This window comes from Apteryx mantelli, chromosome 4, assembly GCF_036417845.1.
Source record: "Apteryx mantelli isolate bAptMan1 chromosome 4, bAptMan1.hap1, whole genome shotgun sequence".
Classification (NCBI taxonomy): Eukaryota; Metazoa; Chordata; class Aves; order Apterygiformes; family Apterygidae; genus Apteryx; species Apteryx mantelli.
The window spans coordinates 60,936,821-60,961,493 of record NC_089981.1 but is presented as its reverse complement, the minus strand read 5'-3'; the positions used below and the strand labels follow the sequence as shown (position 1 = coordinate 60,961,493).

Sequence of the window (24,673 nt, the reverse complement as noted above, 5' to 3'; positions counted from 1 at the left end):
TCATATTCATTTGTTTCTTGGATTTTTTGTTGAGGCTGCCAACAAAGGTAACAATAAGTGGGGGTGATTTTTTTAAAAGATAATCTATTTCTTAGGAACTGGACAGACACCAGCAACTGATTTTACAGAGGCCAGTGAAGAGGTCTGCAATGGCAATGACTTTCCAATACTACCAAGGTAGGTCACAGTCAAATCAAAGACTAAGACCCAAGGTTCCATCTACGTTCTACTCCTAATCCCCTGAATTTTTCACTAACTGTGCTAGGTTATACATAATCTAGAAACTAGTTTGGTAGAGTCATGACAAAAAGTGAGTCCAAACTTTAATACATTATCAACTCTCTTTGTAACCTTGAGCAAGTCACTTTCTATGACTTAGTTTTTCCAACCTGAAAATGGGAATAATATCTTCTCTCTTTATAAAATGCTTTATAGTTTAGATGAAGTGCTCTTTCTAATAGCCAAATAATATTATTATTAATATTTATGGGAGTTTAGCAACGTGGCAGTAAAGACAAAATAATCTTAGCTTTCAATTGTGAAGTTAAGTGGTTTAAGGCCCTGATTCAACAAAGCGCTTGAGTTTATCCTTCTCTATGTATGATATGCCATGGCTGCTGTCATGCGAAAAGATTGCATTAGTCATCTTGGTTGTTCCACTTTTTGATGAGAGGTCCTCTTGACAAAATCTCTTTTGGAAGGCATTACCTCCTCTCTTCCTTTCCAACTTTCCCCCATACCTCAGGCTTCCGTCAGCAGACCCAAAGTTCTTTATAAATTACATTCTTTCCAAATCTTCACTTCTCCCTTCACTTTGCTTTGGATACTTGCTCCCTAGGTTTTTATTTGTAGTTGTCAGGGCCTGGACGGCACAAATAGGCCTCACTGCCCACCTCCCAGGGGCCTCCCTTCACCCTGCCTAGGCCCAGGACCCCAGTTCAGCCCAGCCTGGGGCCATCAGTCGATGCCACAGCGGTGCCAGTCTCCAGCCCCACAACAGCCCTGCCCCTACCTGGCAATGGCCCCCCCGACCCTGACAGTGACCCATGGGTCTGGCTCAGCCTCAGCCTGTCCCCGTGGTGGTGCCCAATGCCCAGGGCTGGAGCTGCCCCTGGCTGACCTGCTCCCTCGCAGGTGGTGGGACAGGCCCTGGCTGCGAGGCCTGGCCCTGCCGCCACAGAAAGACCTCACCAATACCAGCCCTCATCCCTTAGAAAGCAGCTGGCTATCCCTGCTCCTTGACAGTAGTTCACACTAAATTCTAATATGTTCTGTTTCCTATCTTATACCTTTCTAGATCACTTGTCCTTATCACATCCATCACAGCTGCCACTCAAACAACTTCTCATCATCTACTCCCATTTCACTCCTGTCTTTCCCAGTATGCCCTTGACCAATTTTATTCTTAATTTTCCCATCTCTCACTGCAACAGATCGCACCTCTCTAGCCTACTATCTAGGCCATCCGTGCTACCATTCCATTAAACACTAAACATGGTGTCTTCTGCAAATCAGTTCAAAAATGGAAAACTTTAAAACTTCAGATAATAAGGGGAGAGGAAGGATTTTAGTTACAATAGTAAGCATAAAGATAGCCATACTGGTCAGACCAATGGTCTGTCTAGTCCTATATCTTTCCTCTGACAAGGACAAGCAATTGATGTCTATTCTAAAAAGCAAGGAAAACTTGGAGACACCCTTCCTGGTCTACCTCCCCTATTTCAGCAAGATGTCATGTAAATTGTATTTTTTAAATTTATATTTATCCTCTCAGAATGTAATGAGACTGAAGATGATGATGATGAGAGTGAATTCAATGCTCTCATATAGCATCAGACTGACATTACAGGAGTCACACGTCTCAACACTTTCTACCCAGCCCGTGGAACACAGAATACACACAGCTAAAAGAAATAAAAAATGAGCTAAAAACTGTACCTATTTTCACAGTAAATGATATTGAGGTCCATATTCACTCGAGTGACAAACATGTGGCAGTCAATCCTGACTTCATTGATCGTAGGAGGTGGCAAAGCATGAGCAACAACAACAAGTCCCATGATCTGGTTCGGTACTGTCCGTCCATGGGATAGTGACACTCTCAGACGCAAACGGCCTGTTATATGAATCACCTGGAAAATAAAAACAATAAAAGAAACAACCCAATGATTTCTGGATACAACTGTGACATCATTTGCTTTTCAAGGATAGCATTATTATTCCTTCTAGTACAATTTCTGGCTGTGTTAAGTGGTCTAAGTAACTGCCAGCATTAGTGTTAATATTGGCTGTCAACATGTTCTGTATGTCCTCATTGCAAAAAAGAAGAAAAGAACGTAACAGACAAATGTTTTATATTTCTCAAATAAACACTCAGAACTCCTGTACTATTGATTTTTGTTGTGGTCATTATTACAGAAAGAAACAAACTAAAAAAAAAAAAATCAACAGAAGAAGAGACAGAGGGGCAGAAAAGTGAAATAATGAAGGTAGAATGGCAGCACTAATTTGATAACATTGGGAGATTAAATCTGAGACAAAAAGATCAGCAGTTTTGAGACTTTTCCAGAAAGGATTTAACTGAATTGCTAGTCATCTACATCATATAAACACTACTGACAGCCTTGAATTACATCTTTGTGGTTGGCAACTCAAGAAGCAAGAGCCTACAAGTGATCAATGAGCTCAGCTGCAGGATGGTCTTCCTGCATACACAGCAAGGTTTTTTAGAGCTGGTAGACAAGCAATGTCTTTGCTTAATGCACTAACACATGTGAAGAACTTTAGAGGTGACAGTTTCTTTCCCTATTCATAAGATAATCACTAGTCAGAAGATGCATAGGAGATCCAGTTGCACCACTGGAGAGTGAAACACTAAGAATGCTGCCTAAAATGGAATAATTTAAAACTCTGTGAAAATAATAACCCACCACTTCCAGTTTCACTCCATCAGGATTTCTATTATGGAACAACAAAAGAGTTGTTTTTTTTCAATGAAAGAATATAAATATAGCAACAATGCCAGAAACTGAACCGGCAATAAAAACTGCAGTCCAGTACTCATGAATAAGAGAGGCATAAGAACTGGCAGTACATATTCTCCCAGATATTTTACCCTCAGAGTGTGTTCCAACATCAACATGAAGAGAAGGCTTCCAGGACATAGAGGTCACTTCTCTGGGATTCACTATGCTCCCAGACTTTCTACTCAGAGGTCAATGGAGATGCTGGTGAGTACCAAGTGCACTGGAGGAGGTGACAGAGATGTGATGCAGTTACGCATCCACTGATACTCATCTCACACAGACAACAGTCAAAACCTTTTGGTCACTTCTGATCTGAGGCTGATTGTTAATAAAAGTGAGAAAGAAGGAACTCCATCTTTCATTAATAAGACTGCAAACCACAAAGTGCATCCAAATTCAAATCTAATTCATGCTAGCAGATCTGTGATCTAAGCCTTAAAGTTTGGGTTTGTTTTTTTTTTTCAACCTAATCATTAAAATATCTCTTCACTATTTTATATTTGGATTCCAGCCAGCGGGGTGAATCTGAAAGAGGAAAGTGATTATCTGCTATGTTTGTTCATTTCAGCTGCAGATTTCTGACCACCCACATTTGAAGTAATTATTGCCTAAACTCACACTTAATACACCTTCCAAGGGCAAACTATTCTATGAATATTTGAAAAAGTTCCTAAAGGCAAGGATGCAAAAACACCATTTCAAACACACTCTTTTAATTTTTAATTTTTTTTCCCCAAGATCTCATTAACTAATGAAGAAATAGCTAAAAGAAAAAGGATTAACTTCACAGGAGGGGCAGTAATAGTATATTTTCTTCCTTCTAGCTAGGCTTACATATACATATGCTTTTTATCGTTATCTGTCTCATTTTATCATGCAGCTTTAGCTTACCGCAAAAACACAAATCTGTAAATGCTCAGAAAAATGCTGATGGATAATTAGCAATAATGTGAAAAAATAATCTTATGCTGAATACACTATGCAAAAGTGTTGTTCTGTTGTTTTTTAAAAAGACTTCTTATGCTAATATGTTTGAAGTTGGCATTATCACTTGGGGGAATTTTTAAGATATATCATACTTAAAATCCATTTATCTCTTACTTGTATTTTTTTGAACCCTCAATGTTATTTTAAGCAAAATATCAACTTGATTTGTTTTTGAACAACTGTCTATTCAATCAGCACCTCACTTCTTTCCGATTCCTCAGCAGTAGTACAACTCAGAGGCAGTATTACCCAGGAGATGGCTCCAAACATACTAGATCCACCATATTTTAGCATTGTTGAATTTCAAGCAAGTTTGCTTCCAGATTGAAATTAGTTAGCTTGTTCCTAGTTTTATTATGGATTAAAACATGCTCTAAATCTCTATGTGAATTCAAATTTTAGCGGTCAGCTCTCAATCGCATTTTGATTCTGGGTACACCGGGAAATATGCCCATCAATTCCAGTGCGTGTGCATCTCTAAAGAAACAACACTTCCACGCCTCAAATCCCTTTCTATGACAACATTAGTGAAACCCACTGAGTGGGAAATCTAATTGGTAGTAAAAAAAACAATTCTAGCTGTCATGAGCTTGTCTACATTGTGAATATTGCTACTTTTAACACCGGTTCATTTGAACCGGGATTAGGGGTGATAGGAATTATAGGGTCAATTATCTTCTGTAGCTAAAATTAATCTCTTTATAATTCAATCCCACAGCACTAGTCTATCACATCCTAAAGCAGTACTAGGACTTTAATGAAGCTAAATTGTAAGAATAAAATGTTTTATGAAGGACAATACTTGGGTTCAGAGATAAATATTTGGCAAATATTAGGAAAATTCTGAAAATCAAAAGTAAATGCAGTTCTTCTGTGCAATTTTCATTATAAATGCTTTCTTCTGAAAAGCATGCAACAATACAAATCCATCTTTAAATTATAACTGACTTATTTCTAATAAAGCTATATGAATAGACTGGCACATTTATATGTCACAGTAACAGAAGATAGGCATATTGTGTTCTGCCCATTATAAAGAGGTTGTGTATGTGGTATACTCTTGAGATACAGGGTTCAGCAGCAGCTTTGTATGTCAGGAGCTGTACAAATTTCCACAGCATTTCTCAGTGCACCTCCTAAATGAACAGGGTCCACTGAAATTAGTGGCAAGACTCCTTTTGCACTTTAATGGAGCTAGACTGGGTTAATAGTTCAGAGATTTTTTGGCTTACAAACTACTGGCAGATGTCACAAATTGTTTGACGATTTCATGATATAGAAGCAGAGGGAAATGTTATGATCATGACAACCTTTGTGACCTGATTTGGATCAGGATTTGACATAGACCATTCCAACCTGTACTATTGCTTATAGCATCACCTAGTTGTATAACATTTGCACTTGGGTAGATTGGTGGGTGAACCAAAAAGCATTCCATAACAATAAAATGGTTAACACTGTGAAATGAGTATAAGATATACACTGCTGTAAAGATGTCAAGCTGAAGCAAAACAAATACTTAAAAATCTTCTGTACTGTTTAATTGCTTTGTTAAAAATTCTAAATCAACTCTGCCTGACACTCCAATATTGGAAAAAAATCATTATTTTGCTTTTATTTTTAGCTGATTAAAAAAAGGATTTGCAAAATATTATAAGTACATGTAAACACAGTTTATGGTGAGTGTGGGAGTGTTAACAAGCCACATTGCTTGGACAAAATATAATTCTTTTCTCTGCCATATGCTCTCTTTAGTCATCTGTTAGTGATAAGCACTTAGATGGGCTCTACTAATGTCTACTCATTATAAAGAAGCACATCACAGAGACCTTGATAAAACCTTCCCTCTGCCAATGCTTAAGGAAAGGAAAGCCCAGCAATTGAAAAACACATCTGGAACCTGATCATCATCCTTTAAAGCTAAATCTCACCTCTAGAGATGGAAGTATTTTCTTTATCAAAAGACATCTTTGAATATTACATCTATTATTTTTCACATATGTGTGATGTAAGACTAAGGACCTGTATCACCAGGGGCAATAAAAACCTGCAGGCCTGAAAAATCTGTGAATTTCACCTTTCAGATGTCTCCGTGTTTCTTCAAAACTTAAAATTCCGCTAGAAAGAAATTTCTAGACTATTTTTTTGTTTTGTCTATAAATCACTATGCCAACTTGTTATGGGACTAAAATGAAAGCACTAGCAGAATTGCTCCCTCCACCTTGTTTCTCTTAATGATGTAATAAATCTGAAGTCTTTAAATTATTGCTTAGACATAAATTTGGTCATTTATGAAAGCATCCCAATGTAATTTGTGTGCCTAGATATGTATTTAGATGTCTTATGAACAACTGACACATACATTTATCCCCCATTGCAGAAACAACTGTTTCCACATGGATTTATACATTTGTTTTCGTCTCTCAAAGGTGTTATTTTACCCTTCCAAAATCAACACCTACATCTTTAAAAGGCACTTAATTTGATCTGCTAAAATTATCTGAAGAAATATTTTACAATTTGTTGCCATCTTCTCACATTTTCTTATAAACAGTTGTGCATATATTCACATACAGATACATGGACACATGAACACGCATCTCAAAACCAGCCTATGAACCTAGAGAGATGCATCTGTTTTAACACTACACAAGGTGAATGGGTTCCAATATGGTTTCAGGTGACTTCTAAGCTAAGAATGGACATTTGGAAATAGGCTTTCCTCTGGATTTTTGAAGGAAAACAGAGGCCACTGTAGTATCTGGAGTTCACATACTGACATCCTTAGGAGTCTCCTTTTCTGACATCAAAATATATCCATGCCTATCAACCTAAACTTCAGTACAGGCTTCTTTATCTACCACAGTTCTCTCATTTTCTCCCCATATGCCATAGTAGTCACCAGAATGTTTCTATCTACAGATATTATCTCTTGGTCAGAAGCCATTTACTTCTGGGGTCCCACTGCCTCATCTTTAGCGAGACCAGAAGTCTGCTCTCCCAGTCTTCACAAAAGCTTTAGGAAAATAAGTAACTTGCCTATCCCATAATTCAGCAGCAGTTGGGATCAAAGAGGTCCAGCAAGGCCTTGCGCTTCCAGTTCCAGTAATACCTGTGTGTCCCATTCTTAGACCAACTGGATTTCTATAAACACTACACTGTTTCTAACAGGATCCCCCATGGAACATGACATTTAGGTGTTGAAAAGGAGTAAGCTGCTACAGCTGCAATATGTTGGATTATTCACATATGCAGCAACTTTGATGTGGCCCCATTGCATCCAACTCACTGTGCACACACAGATCAATTGTACATCACATGTACAATTAGTTTACACACAGGACACACTTCCAGTGCAAGTCATGTAAAATAGCTTGCACAGGCCCAGTGGTCTTTCTTGGGGGTTTCTGCATGCCTGGAAACCTGATCAATCATCCTGCAGATAAATAAGCTGTGAAAGGTAGAGCTTGCAGATATATGCTTCTGTTGTATCAGTGTTATATTTACTGTCTTTTCCTCTGATAACCATCTTACCATCGTTCCCCTTGACAACTTCACCCATCTCCAACTTCATAAGTATCACCTGCCTTTTCCCTCAGACAGCATAACAGAATAACATACCCACTCAGAGTAGCTGTTCTCAACTCATATTTACTTTAGGAGTTTGCTGCTTCAATTTTAGACTTGAAGAAGTGCTTGTATGCTCAAAAGTTTGTTTGCTTTTTTCTAACTATAGTAGTTCATCTAACACAAGATATTGCTTCTACACATAAACTTTGTCCTATTATAGCAAGCTTGCACCAGAACAAAGGAAACTACCAGTTAGTTCAGCTGTCAGTGGGTCATTCTGAACCATGGTGCTTAAGAGGCTAAGTAGTAATCTCTGAATCTTAAGGCACAGCTTTGTAAGTAAAGTGCAGTCAGCCTTAATGTGTTTCAGTTACTGAATACTATCTGAACCTTATCCACCACTGTTTTAGAGTTGTGGTCTTGAGCATCCATTCAAAGAATGCAAGTCTGATTTCAAGGAGGGCCAACATCCTTAACACATACATAGTTTCAAGGTCAAAAGCCTCTTTTCCATCCACAAGTACATTTCAAATCCTCTCAAATACACCTGCAAAAGACAATCTGGAAACAGAAAGGGTGTTTACATTTTAACAACATATCTGGACTCAGGATACATTTTATTGTTAAAAAGTCAATACTAGTTTGTGGAGACCTTTCAGGCTTTTTCCCCTTTTCTCCCAATGTTACTATCTCCAAAGAATAAGATTCAAAGACCTACTTTCCTGCTTAGGGAGTCGGAAGCAGAATTTAGGTGCCTAAGAAAGCAATTTCAAAAGTGCATCATTATGACACCCCAAACTCATTGGGTGCTTAAAGAAAAGCATCAAATGAGAAAAACTCTGGCCTGGCATGCTCAGTTCACAGCCCTTGCTAAATCCCTAAAAGGACCTGAGTGGAGCATATTTATTGCATAAGAGAAATAGTGAGTCCAGCAGAAAGCACAATAGCCACACTTTCATTCAAGTACACCACAGGAAACAGCTGTTTTTTTGCATAAAAGTTAGTGTTTTGAGCACTCACCCAAGAATCTGCTTGGATGCCTAATTCCAGCTCTTCCTCAGGAGGCAGAAATGCCTATCTCCCAGTTGTAACTATTAGATAGTAAACTATGGGGAATGGAATGGGGACAACTTTCTAACTCTCCAATAAGTGAAGTCAAACCAAGAACCCAACATTGCCCACCTTACATCTTATGAAGCTCCCTGATTTGGAAGTGGTCAGGTTAGGGTTATCTAAAGAATAGGATACGGCTTCTCTGTGGGAGTAAAGGAGGACTGGTGTGTAATAAACAATTCCTAAAGCTGTCATTTAAAAAAAGTATCTTCTGAAATTGTGCAATAGCTTGTTTTTTCAAGAGTCATCATATCTTAACAGTCAGGGAATGAATAGCAGCCTACAGATAGCTTGAGAATAATTAATAAAAATGGACTTGCTATAAACATTTTAGACAGCATTAGATAAACATTATGAGACCCTTATTTTAGGTCTGATTTTTCATTCTATTCCATAACAGCATTTCCATTTTGTTATCCAGGGTAATACATTAGAAGTTATTGTTCAGTATAGGGTAAAACAGTATCATGCATAGCATACTGACACATATATATCTTTATTGTGATGATTGTTCTCACATGAGAATTCTGAGGTCCAGTCTTGCATTGACATTCTTTGTGGCAGCAAAAGTTGCAAGACCCTCCATTCAAAAGCATATTCAGCTCACTTATGAAAACTTGACTTTTTTTTTTCCATTGTAAAATACGTTATCATTCCTTCCTTTCCTTTGTTGTGATTTTTTTATTAATTGGAATAGATTAGCAACCTGCTTTTTTCTAAATAAAAGATGATGTAGATCCGACATTCCTGACACCAGTCTCATAGCATAAGCACAATAAATACTGTGTTGAGCTATCATACATCATAATGTTTCATTTATTTTGCTTTATACAATTGCAATAGTGTCCATTTTCATAATCAGCCCCCAAAATAGGAGCTCCGTACCTTTTGTATTAAAAAGTATCCTTTAATATATGCATGGTGTTAGTAATCCAACATGACAGGCTTTATTTTGAACCCTTTTCCTTTTAAGATATCTTATTAACAACTCAATCTATCAACAGTGCATTATTTTTTCATAATCCTAAACCTACAAGTACTTGAAGAAGATCAACATTAAAAAACAGAAAAAGAAGAAACTAAAAATGAAATCACCACATGCAACCTGAAAAAGTAGCCATAAAAATTGGTTTAATAAAAGAATAGTTTTTGAAGTAATTGGCACAAAGACTGTTCTAGTGCAGATTGCTGCAAGAGTGCTCTTGGCAAGAACATCACAAACACTAGCAAAACTTTAATATGCTCAAGCAGCCAAATACAAACTGACACCAGGAACCCAAGTGTGGCAACAAACAGGAAAAAATAAAGTATCTCAATTTAATATAAACCTACATACAAAGATATCAATTTTTACAATTCATGGTTTAGCATACAATACAGCTGTCCTCAGAGTGAATATAGAGTAGCTATACATAAGAAATTAGAATTATCAATTCAGGGGAATTTCTCAAGAGTCCTTTTGATATGTAATACAGCAAATATAACGACTAAGAAACCAGACATCAATGCATTAAATGAGATCAGGTTGAGATCTATTTAGAAAAGACAGGTTTAAGCTGGAAGAAGAATCTCTTTGATATGACCTCCAGAGCAGGCCATTTGCAGAAGGATTCAAGATGAGCAGATTTACCCTTGCATATCTGTTAGCTTCACAGCTGCTTTTAAATATAAACTCTAAAATATCTAATATTGAGTTATTGCAGAATTAAGCCTATATAGTAAAAAGATTAAGAACCTAGGATTTGCTTATACTTCCAGCAAACCTTATAAAGGAATTTGTATGTTGAATTCAGAGGAAAAAATGAAACAGTGAATCTAAAAATCTAGCTAACATAACTAACTCATTTCTAAATCATCTATTATACTATCTGGCTATTGCTATTCTAAGGGATCTGGAATGCCTGTGTTTCTTGTAGTCTGCCTCTCTGATTTATAGCCAATACTTATTTAACCCTGAAACTGAAAAGATAGCTTCACTTTAGCAGATTTTCCACTGCAAATCCCTTGGTGTTCAAATGTGTTGCAATTTTTTTTTTTCCTCAGGGAATATTTGAAGTGCCCTTTAAAAATAATGCCTTGAGGATATTTTTTCCTTAATACCATTTAAAGAAAGCTGAAAGCATTTAGCTATTGAAGTGTGCAGGGTTCTAATGAAGAAATTGTCAACCCTGCCCATGAGCAAACTCTTCCCCAGAGCTCGCTCTTCCAGAATTCTGGTGCTCCTGTTAGCAGCAAAAATTAAACTTGGAGACAGGCCTTTGTTGCATCTATTCCATTGCTGAAGTTTATCAGAGTATCTGAGGATAGCAGGAACTGGCTACATCATTCTGCAACTGAAAGATGGTGGGATTTTTTTTTTTTTTTAATTTAGTCCAAATTCTGTATGTCAGGGCAATCAAGTCGTATTTCACTAAAGACAACCAACAATAAGTATTCTTCAGATGCAGTGTCTCTATTCCTATCATTGGAGAGAGAAATAATTTTTTTTTCCTACTGTTTTATTTGATGCAGTTCATAGCAGCCCAACAATTACCTTAGGTGATTCTCTGCACAGTGAGCAAGGACTAGACAAAACAAAAACATCTGATGTTAATGTATTTGCCCCAATACAGAAAAAATACAGAACATGCTGCTGTCTGTAAAGACAAAAATGGATTCCCCAACTTTGCCTTGATAAAGACAGTAATGTTTATATTCCATCTCAAGCTTTCTGCCTACAGTTGCAACCCCAAAATGGGCTATGAAGAGATTCAAGAAAAGTTATATTTGTTCTTCCTTATTTTGTGACTAATCAGTGGAATGGTCTGAGGTTTTGTGACAGTAAAGCAGGGGCACACTATGAAAACAGTTGAGAATTACTGTTCTAATTCCATTAATACTGAGGTTTCTTGGCTTGTGCAGAGGTGTCTGGTACAGGTTCTTACACAGACAAGCAACCATTTTGTTTATTTTAATGCTCGCCTGGTTTCTCCTAGCATGGCACAATTTCCACTGGTTATATAAAAACACACTAGTTGTACTGGAAGGAGATCTTAGACAACAGAATGTGTGAGCTTTGCTGCAGAACTGTGATCAGAATGAAAGTGGAGATGGGCAAAAGAGATGAATTTTCCGCAGCTATTAATGCATGCCCTCCCTCCCCACCCCAACAATGAATCTAAACTGTAGATTTTAGATTCAAAAGGGGAAAACATATAGCAAAGCATAAGAGCTGATTTTATGAAAAAACACAACAGTGAATTTCAGAAAAGCTGCTACAGGTGGCTAGTAATGCCTCCACATCCAGATGGTGAAAAGGAATGATCATAGGATGGGAGTTAAGGGCCCTCTGGCATGTCTGCCAATATCTGGTCTCAGTAGTTCTCTGACTGTGCACAGTAATGTATTTGAACAGTTTAAATAGGTCTCAAATGGTCCTGATAAAGAAGGCAGTTGACATTCAAACTGCAAGCCCTGAGCCCAGAAGTGAGGCCATGGCTTTACAGAGAGTCTGCCTGTAGGGGAAGGCTAAGTCACACCACGAGAACCCTTTTTGAGAAGGATCTATGTATTCTTAAGAACAGCAGTAGCAGGCCACACCAAAGGCTTGTCTTTCTCTCAGCATGGCTAGTAACAGCAGACTAAGGGAGAACAAACAGGAAGAACTAGAGATATCTGTGCGGTCGCAGGGCCATGATCTCATTGCCATTACAGAGACATGGTGGGATAGCTCGCATGACTGGAGTGCTGTCATGGATGGCTACGTGCTTTTTAGGAAAGACAGGCCAGGAAAGCGAGGTGGTGGAGTTGCTCTTTATGTGAGAGAGCAACTGGAATGTATTGAGCTGTGCCTAGGGGTGGATGAAGAGCGAGTCGAGAGCTTATGGGTAAGGATCAAAGGGCAGGCTAATAGAGGTGACACTGTTGTGGGTGTTTACTACAGGCCACCTGATCAGGAAGAGGAAGTTGATGAGGCCTTCTACAGACAGCTGGAAGTAGCCTCACGATCCCAGGCCCTGGTTCTCATGGGGGACTTCAACCACCCCGATATCTGCTGGAAAGACAACACAGCTAGGCACAAACAGTCCTGGAGATTCCTGCAGAGCATTGGTGACAACTTCTTGACCCAGGTGGTGGAGGAGCCAACAAGGAGAGGTGTGCTGCTGGACCTCGTACTAACAAACAAAGAAGGACTGGTGGAAGATGTGAAGGTTGGGGGCTGCCTTGGCTGCAGTGACCATGAGATGGTGGAGTTCAGGATCCTGCGAGGAGGCAGCAGGGCACCAAGTAGGATCGCAACCCTGGACTTCAGGAGAGCAAACTTTGTCCTCTTCAGGGACCTACTTGGAGGAATCCCATGGGTGAGGGCCCTGGAAGGAAGGAGTGTTCAAGAGAGTTGGTTAATATTCAAACATCACTTCCTCCAGGCTCAAGAGCGGTGCATCCCTATGAGTAGGAAGTCAAGCAAAGGAGGTAGGAGACCTGCACGGATGAGCAAGGAGCTCCTGGCAAAACTCAACCAGAAGAAGGAAGTCTACAGAAAGTGGAAAGGGGGACAGGCCACTTGGGAGGAATATAGGAATGTTGTCAGAGTATGCAGGGATGCGACGAGGAAGGCTAAGGCCCGTTTGGAATTAAATCTGGCTAGAGATGTCAAGGACAACAAGAAGGGCTTCTTCAAATACATCAGCAGCAAGAGGAAGACTAGGGAAAATGTGGGCCCTTTGCTGAATGGGGTGGGTGCCCTGGTGACGAAGGATGCAGAGAAGGCAGAGTTACTGAATGCCTTCTTTGCTTCAGTCTTTACTGGTCAGGCCAGCCCTCAGGAACCCCAGACCCTGGAGGCAAGAGAGAAAGTCTGGAGAGAGGAAGACTTTCCCTTGGTGGAGGAGGAGTGGGTTAGAGATCATTTAAGCAAACTGGACACCCACAAATCCATGGGCCCTGATGGGATGCACCCACGAGTGCTGAGGGAGCTGGCGGACATTATTGCTAAGCCACTCTCCATCATCTTTGAAAGGTCATGGAGAACAGGAGAGGTGCCTGAGGACTGGAAGAAAGCCAATGTCACCCCAGTCTTTAAAAAGGGCAAGAAGGAGGACCCAGGGAACTACAGGCCAGTCAGCCTCACCTCCATCCCTGGAAAGGTGATGGAGCAGCTCATCCTGGAAGCCATCTCCACGCATGTGGAGGAAAAGAAGGTGATCAGGAGTAGTCAGCATGGCTTCACCAAGGGGAAATCATGCCTAACCAATCTGATAGCCTTCTATGATGGAATGACTGGCTGGGTAGATGAGGGGAGAGCAGTGGATGTTGTCTACCTAGACTTCAGCAAGGCTTTTGACACTGTCTCCCATAGCATCCTCATAGGGAAGCTCAGGAAGTGTGGGTTAGATGAGTGGACAGTGAGGTGGATTGAGAACTGGCTGAATGGCAGAGCTCAGAGAGTTGTGCTCAGTGGCACAGAGTCTAGTTGGAGGCCTGTAGCTAGCGGTGTCCCCCAGGGGTCAGTCCTGGGTCCAGTCTTGTTCAACTTCTTCATCAATGACCTGGATGAAGGGACAGAGTGCACCCTCAGCAAGTTTGCTGACGATACAAAACTGGGAGGAGTGGCCGATACGCCAGAGGGCTGTGCTGCCATTCAAAGAGACTTGGACAGGCTGGAGAGGTGGGCGGAGAGGAACCTCATGAAATTCAACAAAGGGAAGTGCAGGGTCCTGCACCTGGGGAGGAATAACCCCATGCAGCAGTACAGGTTGGGGGTTGACCTGCTGGAAAGCAGCTCTGCTGAGAAGGACCTGGGAGTGCTGGTGGACACCAAGTTAAGTATGAGGCAGCAATGTGCCCTTGTGGCCAAGAAGGCCAATGGTATCCTGGGCTGCATCAGGAAGAGTGTTGCCAGCAGGTCGAGGGAGGTGATTCTCCCCCTCTACTCAGCCCTGGTGAGGCCACATCTGGAGTACTGCGTCCAGTTCTGGGCTCCCCAGTACAAGAGGGATGTGGCACTACTGGAGCAAGTCCAGCGAAGGGCCACAAAGATGATTAGGGGACTGGAGCATCTCTCTTATGAGGAAAGGCTGAGAGAGCTTGGCCTGTTTAGTTTGGAGAAGAGAAGGCTGAGAGGAGATCTTATCAATGTGTACAAGTATCTGAAGGGAGGGTGTCGAGAGGATGGGGCCAGACTCTTTTCAGTGGTGCCCAGCAACAGGACGCGAGGCAATGGGCACAAACTGAAACACAGACACTTCCATCTTAACATGAGGAAAAACTTTTTCACTGTGAGGGTGACAGAGCACTGGAACAGGTTGCCCCGAGAGGTGGTGGAGTCTCCTTCTCTGGAGATATTCAAAATGCGCCTGGATGCAATCCTGTGCAATGTGCTCTAGGTGACCCTGCTTGAGCAGGGGGGTTGGACTAGATGATCTCCAGAGGTCCCTTCCAACCTCAGTGATTCTGTGATTCTGTGATCAAACTAGGCAAGTATATAATGAAATTTCCCTTGTGTACTCTCCCAGGGCTTTCCAAATTAAAGGTGGTATGTTTGTCTGGTAAGGTTCTGGCATTCATAGTATGTGGCAATGAGCTTCACTGTTGAACTACGCACTGTGCAAGCACCTCCTTTTGCTGGTTCTGAATTTGCCATTTACTCCTTTAATTTTATTCCCCACATCACATAATAAGAGATTGCAGAAAATTTTATTTTGTTCACTTTCTCTTAGCCACTGCTGTTTTCTACTATGTGCCTCCTTAGTCATCTTTCTTCCAAGCTGAAGCTCCAAGGTCTATTTAGCTGTTCAAAGACTTTGATCAGAGTAGTCATTTTTTTGCTGTTCTGCTATCTTCTATTTGATATGTGGTAGGATAACAAGTGCATAGGTATTCAAGATAAAGGCACAGCAGTGATTTGTACAGTGGTATAATGACATTTTCTGTTTTGTTTTCTATTTCTTTCCTAATAATATCTAGTACTCTGTTTGCTTTCTGACCACTACTGAGCACTGAGCTGATGCTTTCATAGAACTGTCTATTATAACTCCAAAATATCTCTCTGAGCAGTAATGGCTACTTCAGAGCCCATCGTCGTATATATAAAGTCAAGATTGTTTTTTCCCCAGGTGTATTACTTTACATTTACCTGAATTGAATTTCATCTGCTATTTTATAGCCCTTTCACACAGTATTATGAAGTTCTTGTGCTACTCTTCTCAATATACTTTAATTTTTACAATCCAATAAGCTCTGTCACATTTCTGTTCACTTTCTTTTCCATTTAATTTATGAATATGTTGAGAACCACAGGTGTCAGAATAGGGATCTCTGAAAAATCACTATTGACTTCTTAAATTGAGAAAACTGACCATTTACTTCTTCACGTGAGGATCCTCCCTCTCTACCGACAGCTTCATTTCTCTCAGATTTTCGGTCAGGTAGCATGATGGTATCCTTTTGGAAATCCAGTTACACTCTGTCAATTGGAGATCCCCTGCACATATGCTTGCTAGCTCCCTCAGAAAGCTTTGCAAAAGACTTTGACTTTTCTTTAATATATTGTATCTATCCAGATGTCTACTGATTCTATTTCTATTATAGTTTCTTGGTAAGGCTGTTCAGTAGAAATGTTCTAGGTTATGAGCTGAACCTCTGCATATCCTCCCTAGTTATTTCAAGAAAACTCTTCTGGAGGATCTGCTGACTCTATGTCTCCCAGTTACTGCCTGGGTAGAAAGATCTCTGCCTGCAAAATCAAGCATTGTGGCTGGCCTCCATTCCATGAAGAGAAATATGGCAAGGTAGATTATTATTATTATTATTTTAAAAACAAATCACATAGCAATTCAATATAAGAATAAGAATTAAAACTTTGGGAAGAGGCTCAGTTTACCAGACAACAAACCATCACTTCTCTGTTTTTTCATTTTTTTCCATGTATCAAATGGAGGAAACAACACTCAAAATAAATGTACAAAAAAGATGTACACAATGGAATAATGGCATAGTCACAGGTAGTATAAGCACATTTGTACTATGAGGCAAGGAAGGCTTTGCTTACTGTTCTTTGCACCAAGCACAGCAAATTAAAAGGAGACCAGAGAAGACATACTTGCTGAAACAAATTTCTTGTATGATTTTCTGCAAAACATTATGCCTCTCAGCCCTAGCTTCTCTCTCTAAAATGAGAATGATTATACTGACATATTTTGCAGAGTTCTGTCAGATGCAATGAGATAATGCTATAAAGTTGATAGAGCCATACAAACTGTATGTTCGGTGGCAGTGATAGAAATAAGTCATAACTGTTTGGATCTTAAGCTAGAGTTCCTTTTCATAGAGATGTAATCTGTAAGCCCACAGTGCCATCCTACACTTCTCTTCAAACTTCTGAAGAATTTGAAAATATAAACTTTCAGTCAAATTGAATTTACCCAGCAATACTCAGTGATGAGATGTATTTCATCTTACGTATTGTCAGATCACTCCTATTTTGCAAAAGATTTGTAACCCAAAATCAAATGAATTTCATGGAGAGGAGGTTTGTTGGTGGATATTTTAATAAGCTATATTATACGTAAACTATGATTTGTTTAGAAGATGGAATGTCATTACTAGCTGAGGTCCATCCAAACAAGGTATATGTTTTCCCTTCCAAGAAAACAAAACAAAACAAAACTTTTATTCCACTTGGAGATGGATGGTCTTTGCAAAGCTCTGACCTTCACCCTGACAGCTACAAATGGACTTCTGTTTATGATTTGTTTCTGTAATCCACTTAATGTAGCAAGCTAGATTATAGATAGTAATTTATTTGTAAAAATCATAATAAAACAGCATTGTTTTAAATGCCAGATGTGAATAAATGGGGAAAGAGAACTGATGAGACAAGATTCACGTTCTTGAATCTACACTGAAGAATTATGGCACCTCTTGGTTTATCTGCACTTGGAATCAATTTAGTAATTTTTAATTCACTGATTTTCTGTTGTTTGCTTAACATTTATTAATTGAACATTGTATTCATGCAATTAATTCAAAAGTTGGCAAGTTTAACATGCAGAGATTAATTTTCTTTTACTAACCCACCACCTAAAATACTTTTTTTTTTTTTTTTGAAGAACAGGTTACTGAGAAATTACCTCTTCATCAATCACATTTATAAATGAGATGCAGTAGGGGTGTTACATGCCATCTGTCAATCCACACTGAACCTTTCTTTATATTTGACTAAGTTTTTCTACCTAATATAATAAAATAACAAGAAAAATTTAGTACAGCTCTGTCTTTCACTCACCACAGTCATGACCAAGACCCAGTCTGAATACCTAGGATTCATTCCCTGCAAAGGTGGGCATCTCTCCTTCAAGAATATGAGTATTTCAGGTTGGTTTCTACTGAAATAAGTAGGATACCTGCCCCATTATCCAGTGGTCACAAGATCTGTACCTTCATGATTACCTTCAGGTTGCTCAGCTGTCAGGTGTTCCTCATCTGGAACGAGAGCTGTTCATTTGCCCTGATATCACACTCATTTACAATGGATGAAATGTTTATTCAGAAAGGGTGTAGAGATAATGAGCAAGAGGTTTCTTTGCTCTTGGTTACAGGGGCTATTTGTAAGATTTCAGACTCTCTTACAGGTTTCTCACTGCAAAACAAAACAGCAGAGAGTGAGGGAAGAAATGGTGTTGCCAAGTCTCATTATTTTATTATGACTTTCACCATATTTGGTGCTTAACTGAAAGCCTCAGTTTCTGTGCCCTTTTCCTCTATATGTCACTCAGGCTGCTGCTCTGAACTGGACAAATTGACAAAACAGAATTTTTTATATAGAGAGGTGAGTAATATTCCTTAGACAACAAACTTTTTTGTGATGTATAGAACACCAGAATGGACCCAAGCATTTTGTTCCCAAAATGAGGATTTAAAATCGCTCACAGTCAGTACAGACTTTCAGATAAATCTGCACAGTTAGGTACAAGAAGACATGCAGAATGAATTCAGCCTTCAATGCAGACTGTAAGATACATGAGTGTGCAAGCTGTGATGCATGGAGGTGCTGCAGGGCTTGTAGGAACCCAACCCAGACATTTATTTATTTTTGCACAGAGTATAAAACACGGCCTTGTTTCTCTCTCCTGTAATGACTGGGAAAAATACTTAGAAGAAAACCCCAGTCTTTTCAGCATTTCAGTTAAAAATCTGAATTTAGCTATTCACTTACCAACTAAGGGTTGAATATACAAGCACATTCATATATGCTTTGACCACATGACCAGGTGACTAGTGAGACTGATTATGTCAATGGCCTATTTGCTAAATAAGAACCTAAATGACCTTGGCATCTGTTGATAAGATTATGGGAAATTTATACAATATTTAACAAAGTTAGATCAGTGGGTTCCTATAGAATGTAATAGGAATCTACAGAAATAATGCAAAAGCCTTAGAGCAGTATCTTTTTGACAGGTTTTAAAACCATTGTATGGAAATCTTTAGCATGGATGTAAATTCGCCATTAAGGTCTACTGGATTGTTAAAGATACACTAAGAAAAGACATCACATCATTCTTGCTAAACCTGGCAGAGCTTTTTGGCAAAGAAAGGGAAATAGATGAGGAAAATTTGTAAATTTCAGACATTTATATATTTTGACCTGGTCAGTCACTAGTAGCCCACTGCACCTTGATTTGCACCCGTACAAAGTATACTGATTCCTGGTATTACTTACACCATGTAAAAGAGCTCAGGATTTGGCTCATTATCCTGTATAAGTTAACTTGTATTTCTCCTGTTTTGTGATTCACTTATGCTGAGGACCTTCTTTAAATCTGTGGTGAAATCCACAGGACACTCTGTACAAAAATGTGCTTCCAATAATTAAGTGCCCAGGTTAGCTGCTAAATTTAAAGCAAACCAGGGCTATGACACTGTATATTTTGTTGGATATATTTTCTTGCTTTGTGGGGTATTGGCTGCATGATTTGATAAAAACTGAGGCTAAATGAACTCTACAATTTGTATTCCTACAGCCACAAGTTTATTGGCTTGTTTTTTTTTCTTTTTTGCTTGGCTCTGTCTGTAAGGTTCATTACTTACAGTTACTGCAGAATCAATTTGAACTGGCCAAAATCAGTGATGGAATTTATAGCACAATAAACGTACTGCCATACAAGCGCTGTTACACATGAAAGGGCCTGGGAATATTCTTTTCAGCAATCCTTCTCCACAGCAGTGTTCTGTTTTTATCAATTTAACAGAATCATCACAGGCATATTCTGAGAGGTGTAATCCTGAGAGCTACACAGCAGATTTTCTCTGAGGCAGATATTTTTACAGGAAAACAATATTATTGATAAAATCTTAGCATATCAGAACACAGAAGATAACTGAACACATCTTTTTTATTCTCCACATCAGGCATTTGCAGTTCCATTTCACCCCAAAAAATCCCCCAAACCAGGAATTTTATTTATTAAGAAAGCATTCTCATAGTCATTGAGATATACAGTTTAGCAACTCCAAAATCTAGAGTAACAGCATGGAGGACACTATGATGTGTAGAAAATGCAGAGGGCATTCAAAGCTAAAAAATAAAGTATAGCATCAATAGATGCCTGTTTATAAAGATTTACATTTCTATTTAGTTTATTTTTCAAGTGTCTGTTACAGACATCTCATATTTTACACCATTTTGAAGCACAGAAAGTTTTAACTTTAGCATAATGCATTGTGAAAAAATACTGAAAAGACAGATGGCAGGCTGTCCTCCCCAAAACTCAATTTCATAATATGCATGTGATTGCTAATAGGCAGGCACTAAAAAATAATTTTCCTTGATGGAGAAGAGCTGATAAATTGACAACATAAACTTTGTCTGTGGTTGCTCCAGCGATCTAAAGCCCTTCTGTGAGGTTTGTACCATCAAAGTCTGCATCTTACAACCATATCAAAATTTATGAATGCATATGACTATAAAGTGACTGAAAACAACCCATAATCCATGTTTGTGTATTGTGAATCATCTGCTTGCTTTCTCAGAAAAAACTGTCCAGTGTCCCTTTCTTAACTCTGTGCATGAGACTGTGGGAGAGCCAGGCTGGATTCAGTGATGCCCTGTGAATTAATTAAAACAGGGCTCTACATTTAGATATCTCTAAAACACAGAACTAGCTTTGCTAGTAGTCTGACCTAATAAACATGATTTTTGTAAGAATACAACAATGTGAATCATCACAGGAACTGTAAGCAGTTTATTAGTTGGGAAAAAAATTACATTTCGGACCACTTGAGCAGGGAGAAACAAATGAAAAGGCTAGTCAGCTAATGGTTTCCAAGAAGAGAAATGTTTCTCTAATGTTTCAGAGATAAAACATGCATGGGCATTGCAAAATGTGTCAAAAGTGAAAGGGCTCATTGAGTTCACAGGAAATATAATTAAGCATTCAGTTCATGCGTGCAAAAATTCTCAGTGAAAATGTTCAAACTATTTGTGCCTAGAATAAGACCAGAAAGTGCAGAGTTAATTTCAGATTTAAACATTTCACTACAACTAGTAAGTACTGTTTTTGATTTTTTAATGGTTTATAACTTTTAAATATTTGCATGCCTGTAAAAATTCAGATTTTACTTCTCAGAATAATGTGTTTTCAGAAGCAGCAACTCAACAGCAGATGAGCTGTGATTGCTCTGATACAAACATATTTGCCTGGAACAAAATAAGGTGATGTTTCCACCACATATTTATTTGCAAAATTTCTAAAGTTTGGTAGTGAAAAGACTATGAAACATTTTGATCAGGGTCTTCTCATTTTACAGAGGAGACTCTGCTTGCAAGGTGGTGACCACTTCTGTAAAGTGAGGCCATGGGAAGAATCTATAACTCTTGAACTTTCTATCTAAATGATGTCAATTTTAAAGGCCCCAAACTTGCACCCCATTGCTATAATTGTTTGCAATCTGTATTACTCTTCATAGGCCCACTAAATTAAAAAAAAAAAAAAAAAAGCAGTAGAGCAAGAATAGATCTCAAATTTAGCCAATATTCCCAAGCTAAGGCAGATTCATTTTTCCCAAGTATATTTGGACAGAGCCACTGCTGTACCAAAGGATAGGGTAACTGGGGGTGGGAATGGGAGCTTCTAAGGTACTATCATAAATAAAAGTGAAAAACATATTGTTTACAATCAATGAAACAGACCTTGGCTGTGTCCTTTTAATGGCAAGCAATTCACACAGCAGTGTGCACAAGAAGTTTAGAGAGAATAAAGTACCTATCCATAAAAAAGTGAAATAAAAATTGCAAGCCTTTTCAGGGTAACATATTCAGTGCTCAGACCTCTGCATTCAATCTGTATGGATTCCTTGTACAGGATCCAAAATGAAGTTTGCATAACAATTATCACTTCCTGTCAGACATTAGGTTCAAGGCCTATCATATTGCATGATTCCTACTCCTTACATGTGTTTTCATTTGTTTGGAGTCTTTTGTATGATTTTTAAATAATAGAGAAAATTAAGAAAGCTGTGCACTCCAAAGCTTACTCTCAGAAACCAACTGTTTTCATTTAAACAGGCACAAAATGCTTGGTTTTTAAAAGAAGGTACAGCCAAAAATATAGCAGTAACAATTAAAATTACTTATATCATACTGGTTATAAACGCATTAAGGTGTATAAGCTCCAGGGTCGGTATAAGCCTTGCTCAGCTTTCTTAAAAGCATTGGGAGTAATAGAGACTTCCATTTTATCTTCAGTGAAATAATACTGCTGAAATATCACCTCATTTTTGATGTCAGCAATGATTTCTTTTTACCTCCATGATGTTAAATGGGAATTATTATTATTAGAACGACAGCTTCCTAATGATACTGTAAAAAGGAGAAACTGAAATCCTTCCCACCAAACATCCATACTCTGCCTTCTCTGTAGGGTAGGTTAGGAGATGGACTCTTCCGAGCTCCGTGCTGAGTAACGTCATTCTTCCGCTAGCATCAGTGCATAAAACAGACTGATCAAGAGGCCTTCCATAAACATTTAGAAACAGAAGTATAATGGTTTATTTGCTTATGTACTGGTGTATATGCACTCTGGACAACAGATAAAATGGGCATTCATACCACAGGAAAAATGACCTCTTTCTGGGAAACATGACCTGAAACACCTATGATCAGTTTTCTGTTCCAGGAAGGTAAAACCAGAAATAAGTGTTCCACCCACTATCCAAAAGCCATTGCACCAGGTTAAATCAACAATTGCAGAGAATAAAAGTATCATGCGATGGTCCTTGTTCTATCATTAGCTTCATGTAGGGCATACTGGTGCTGGACACATAACTGAAATGCTCTGTGCCTTTGTTCTCCTCTTCTGTCAAATGAGAAAGTACAGAGGAATTCTGCTTAATATGCAAGCAAATTGTATTAAACAATCTTGCAGTTAAGGTGATGATAGGTCTTGAACCTTATTTAACCACTTATTCACACAGAAAATCAGTGAAGAGCAGGTGCAAAGTGGTACTACCCGTGTGACTGAATGGAGCATTTTGACTTGCTAATACTTTTACTTCAGTCCAAATACAAAAAGCAACAGTGCATAAAGATTCCCTACCTTTTAAAAATGTGTATATTACAGGTGTTGCTTCAAGACAGATTGTAAAGCTTGAAGATCTTTGGAGTGCAGAAATCTACTACAGGTATGAAAAAATATTAGGAAAACTGAAAAAAAATCTGTATGTATATACAGTCTGGTTTTACAAAGGATATAAAGAGGCAAAGTTTGTAAGGAAAGATAATATCCCATATTAGTTCCACTGATATAATTGGATAAAATAGAAAAGGCTCTGGATATACAAGCCCTTCTGTACAAAAGAATGGACATGAGTATTTACCTACGTTCCTTTTGAACCACTGCTTAAGTGAATCTTCTCCTCACGTAGCACTGTGAAGGTTGGCAGTGGTTGGAAGCAAGGCAAATCTCTCCTTGCTTGCAAGGGAAGGGAGAACTCCTTCCAGGTGTCCCTTTGCTGCCAATCCTTTTCTTACAGAGAAGAGATCAAGTGTTCCCTTCCACACCAGCCTCCTGGGGAGCCAGCTTTCCCCAGCCTGTCCTTTCTTTAGAAAGAGGGAACCAGGGAGTCCTCTGTAGCAAAGGTCCCCAAACTCAGTCAGTCATGTACCTCCACCGTAGTAAGACAACCACGCTGTCTCTCCTGCAGCAGCAGCTCGCAGCTCTGCGTGAAGCCAGCTGCCAACCCCAGGAGGTGAATGCTTCCAGCCCTCTTCCCTTCTGGCGATGAGGTGGCAGGAAAGCAGCCCCAGGGAGCTCCCCGGGTTAAGTCCAAGGCGCAGGAAAATCTGTTCCCTCTGCTGGGACATTGCTTCTTTTTTTTCCCTTCCAAGAAAAAGGATTTCAAAGTAGCTCATCTACAGCCTGTGGTACACCTAACAGAGAGCAGGAGCTCATCTTTTACTAGTTTTTTTGTGAAGACTGTGCATCTGTGCATTTCTGTGAAGAATATGGCATCTGGTTTTGCCTATTCAGGACAACTATCAAAACAAAGGAAGTACAAGCCTGAGAAAATGGAGTGTGCAGTAGTGGAGCACAGAGGTGATTTGACAAAATTCAGGTGTTAGGAAGAAAGACTTAGGATGAAGTACTATATAATCATGGCTGGGTTAGTTGCTGGCTCTGACACAAGCCTCCATTGTTGTTGGCAAGTTGCTTGCTCTCTTGGTACATTAGCCCTTTCCAGCCTCAGAGGAATGTTGCAAATGTACATCCATTAATATAAATGCCATTGTAAGCAACAAGAAAAAGCCAATAAAAGATAACACTGCTGATAATGAAGCAGGTAAGAGCCTGCATAAAAAAATAAAAGAATTTTTAAGAAATCAGGTGAGAAATACGGGTTAAAAAATAAATGCTTTCTAAAGATGCTTTCCCAAGTTGATGAGGTGGTGGAATCATAATTCAATGTTTATAACATTGTTGCACAATGCCAAAGAAATG

At 39.1% G+C, this 24,673-nt stretch overlaps 1 protein-coding gene across 1 annotated transcript in view; it reads right to left on the bottom strand.

Annotated features, from left to right (window-relative positions):
• NPAS3 (neuronal PAS domain protein 3) overlaps window positions 1-24,673 on the bottom strand; it is a 644,696-nt gene that overhangs the window by 33,971 nt on the left and 586,052 nt on the right. Inside the window, exon 8 of the mRNA XM_067295593.1 lies at window positions 1,939-2,132. Coding sequence (XP_067151694.1) covers window positions 1,939-2,132 — 194 coding nt within the window. The remainder of the gene's footprint in view (window positions 1-1,938; window positions 2,133-24,673) is intronic.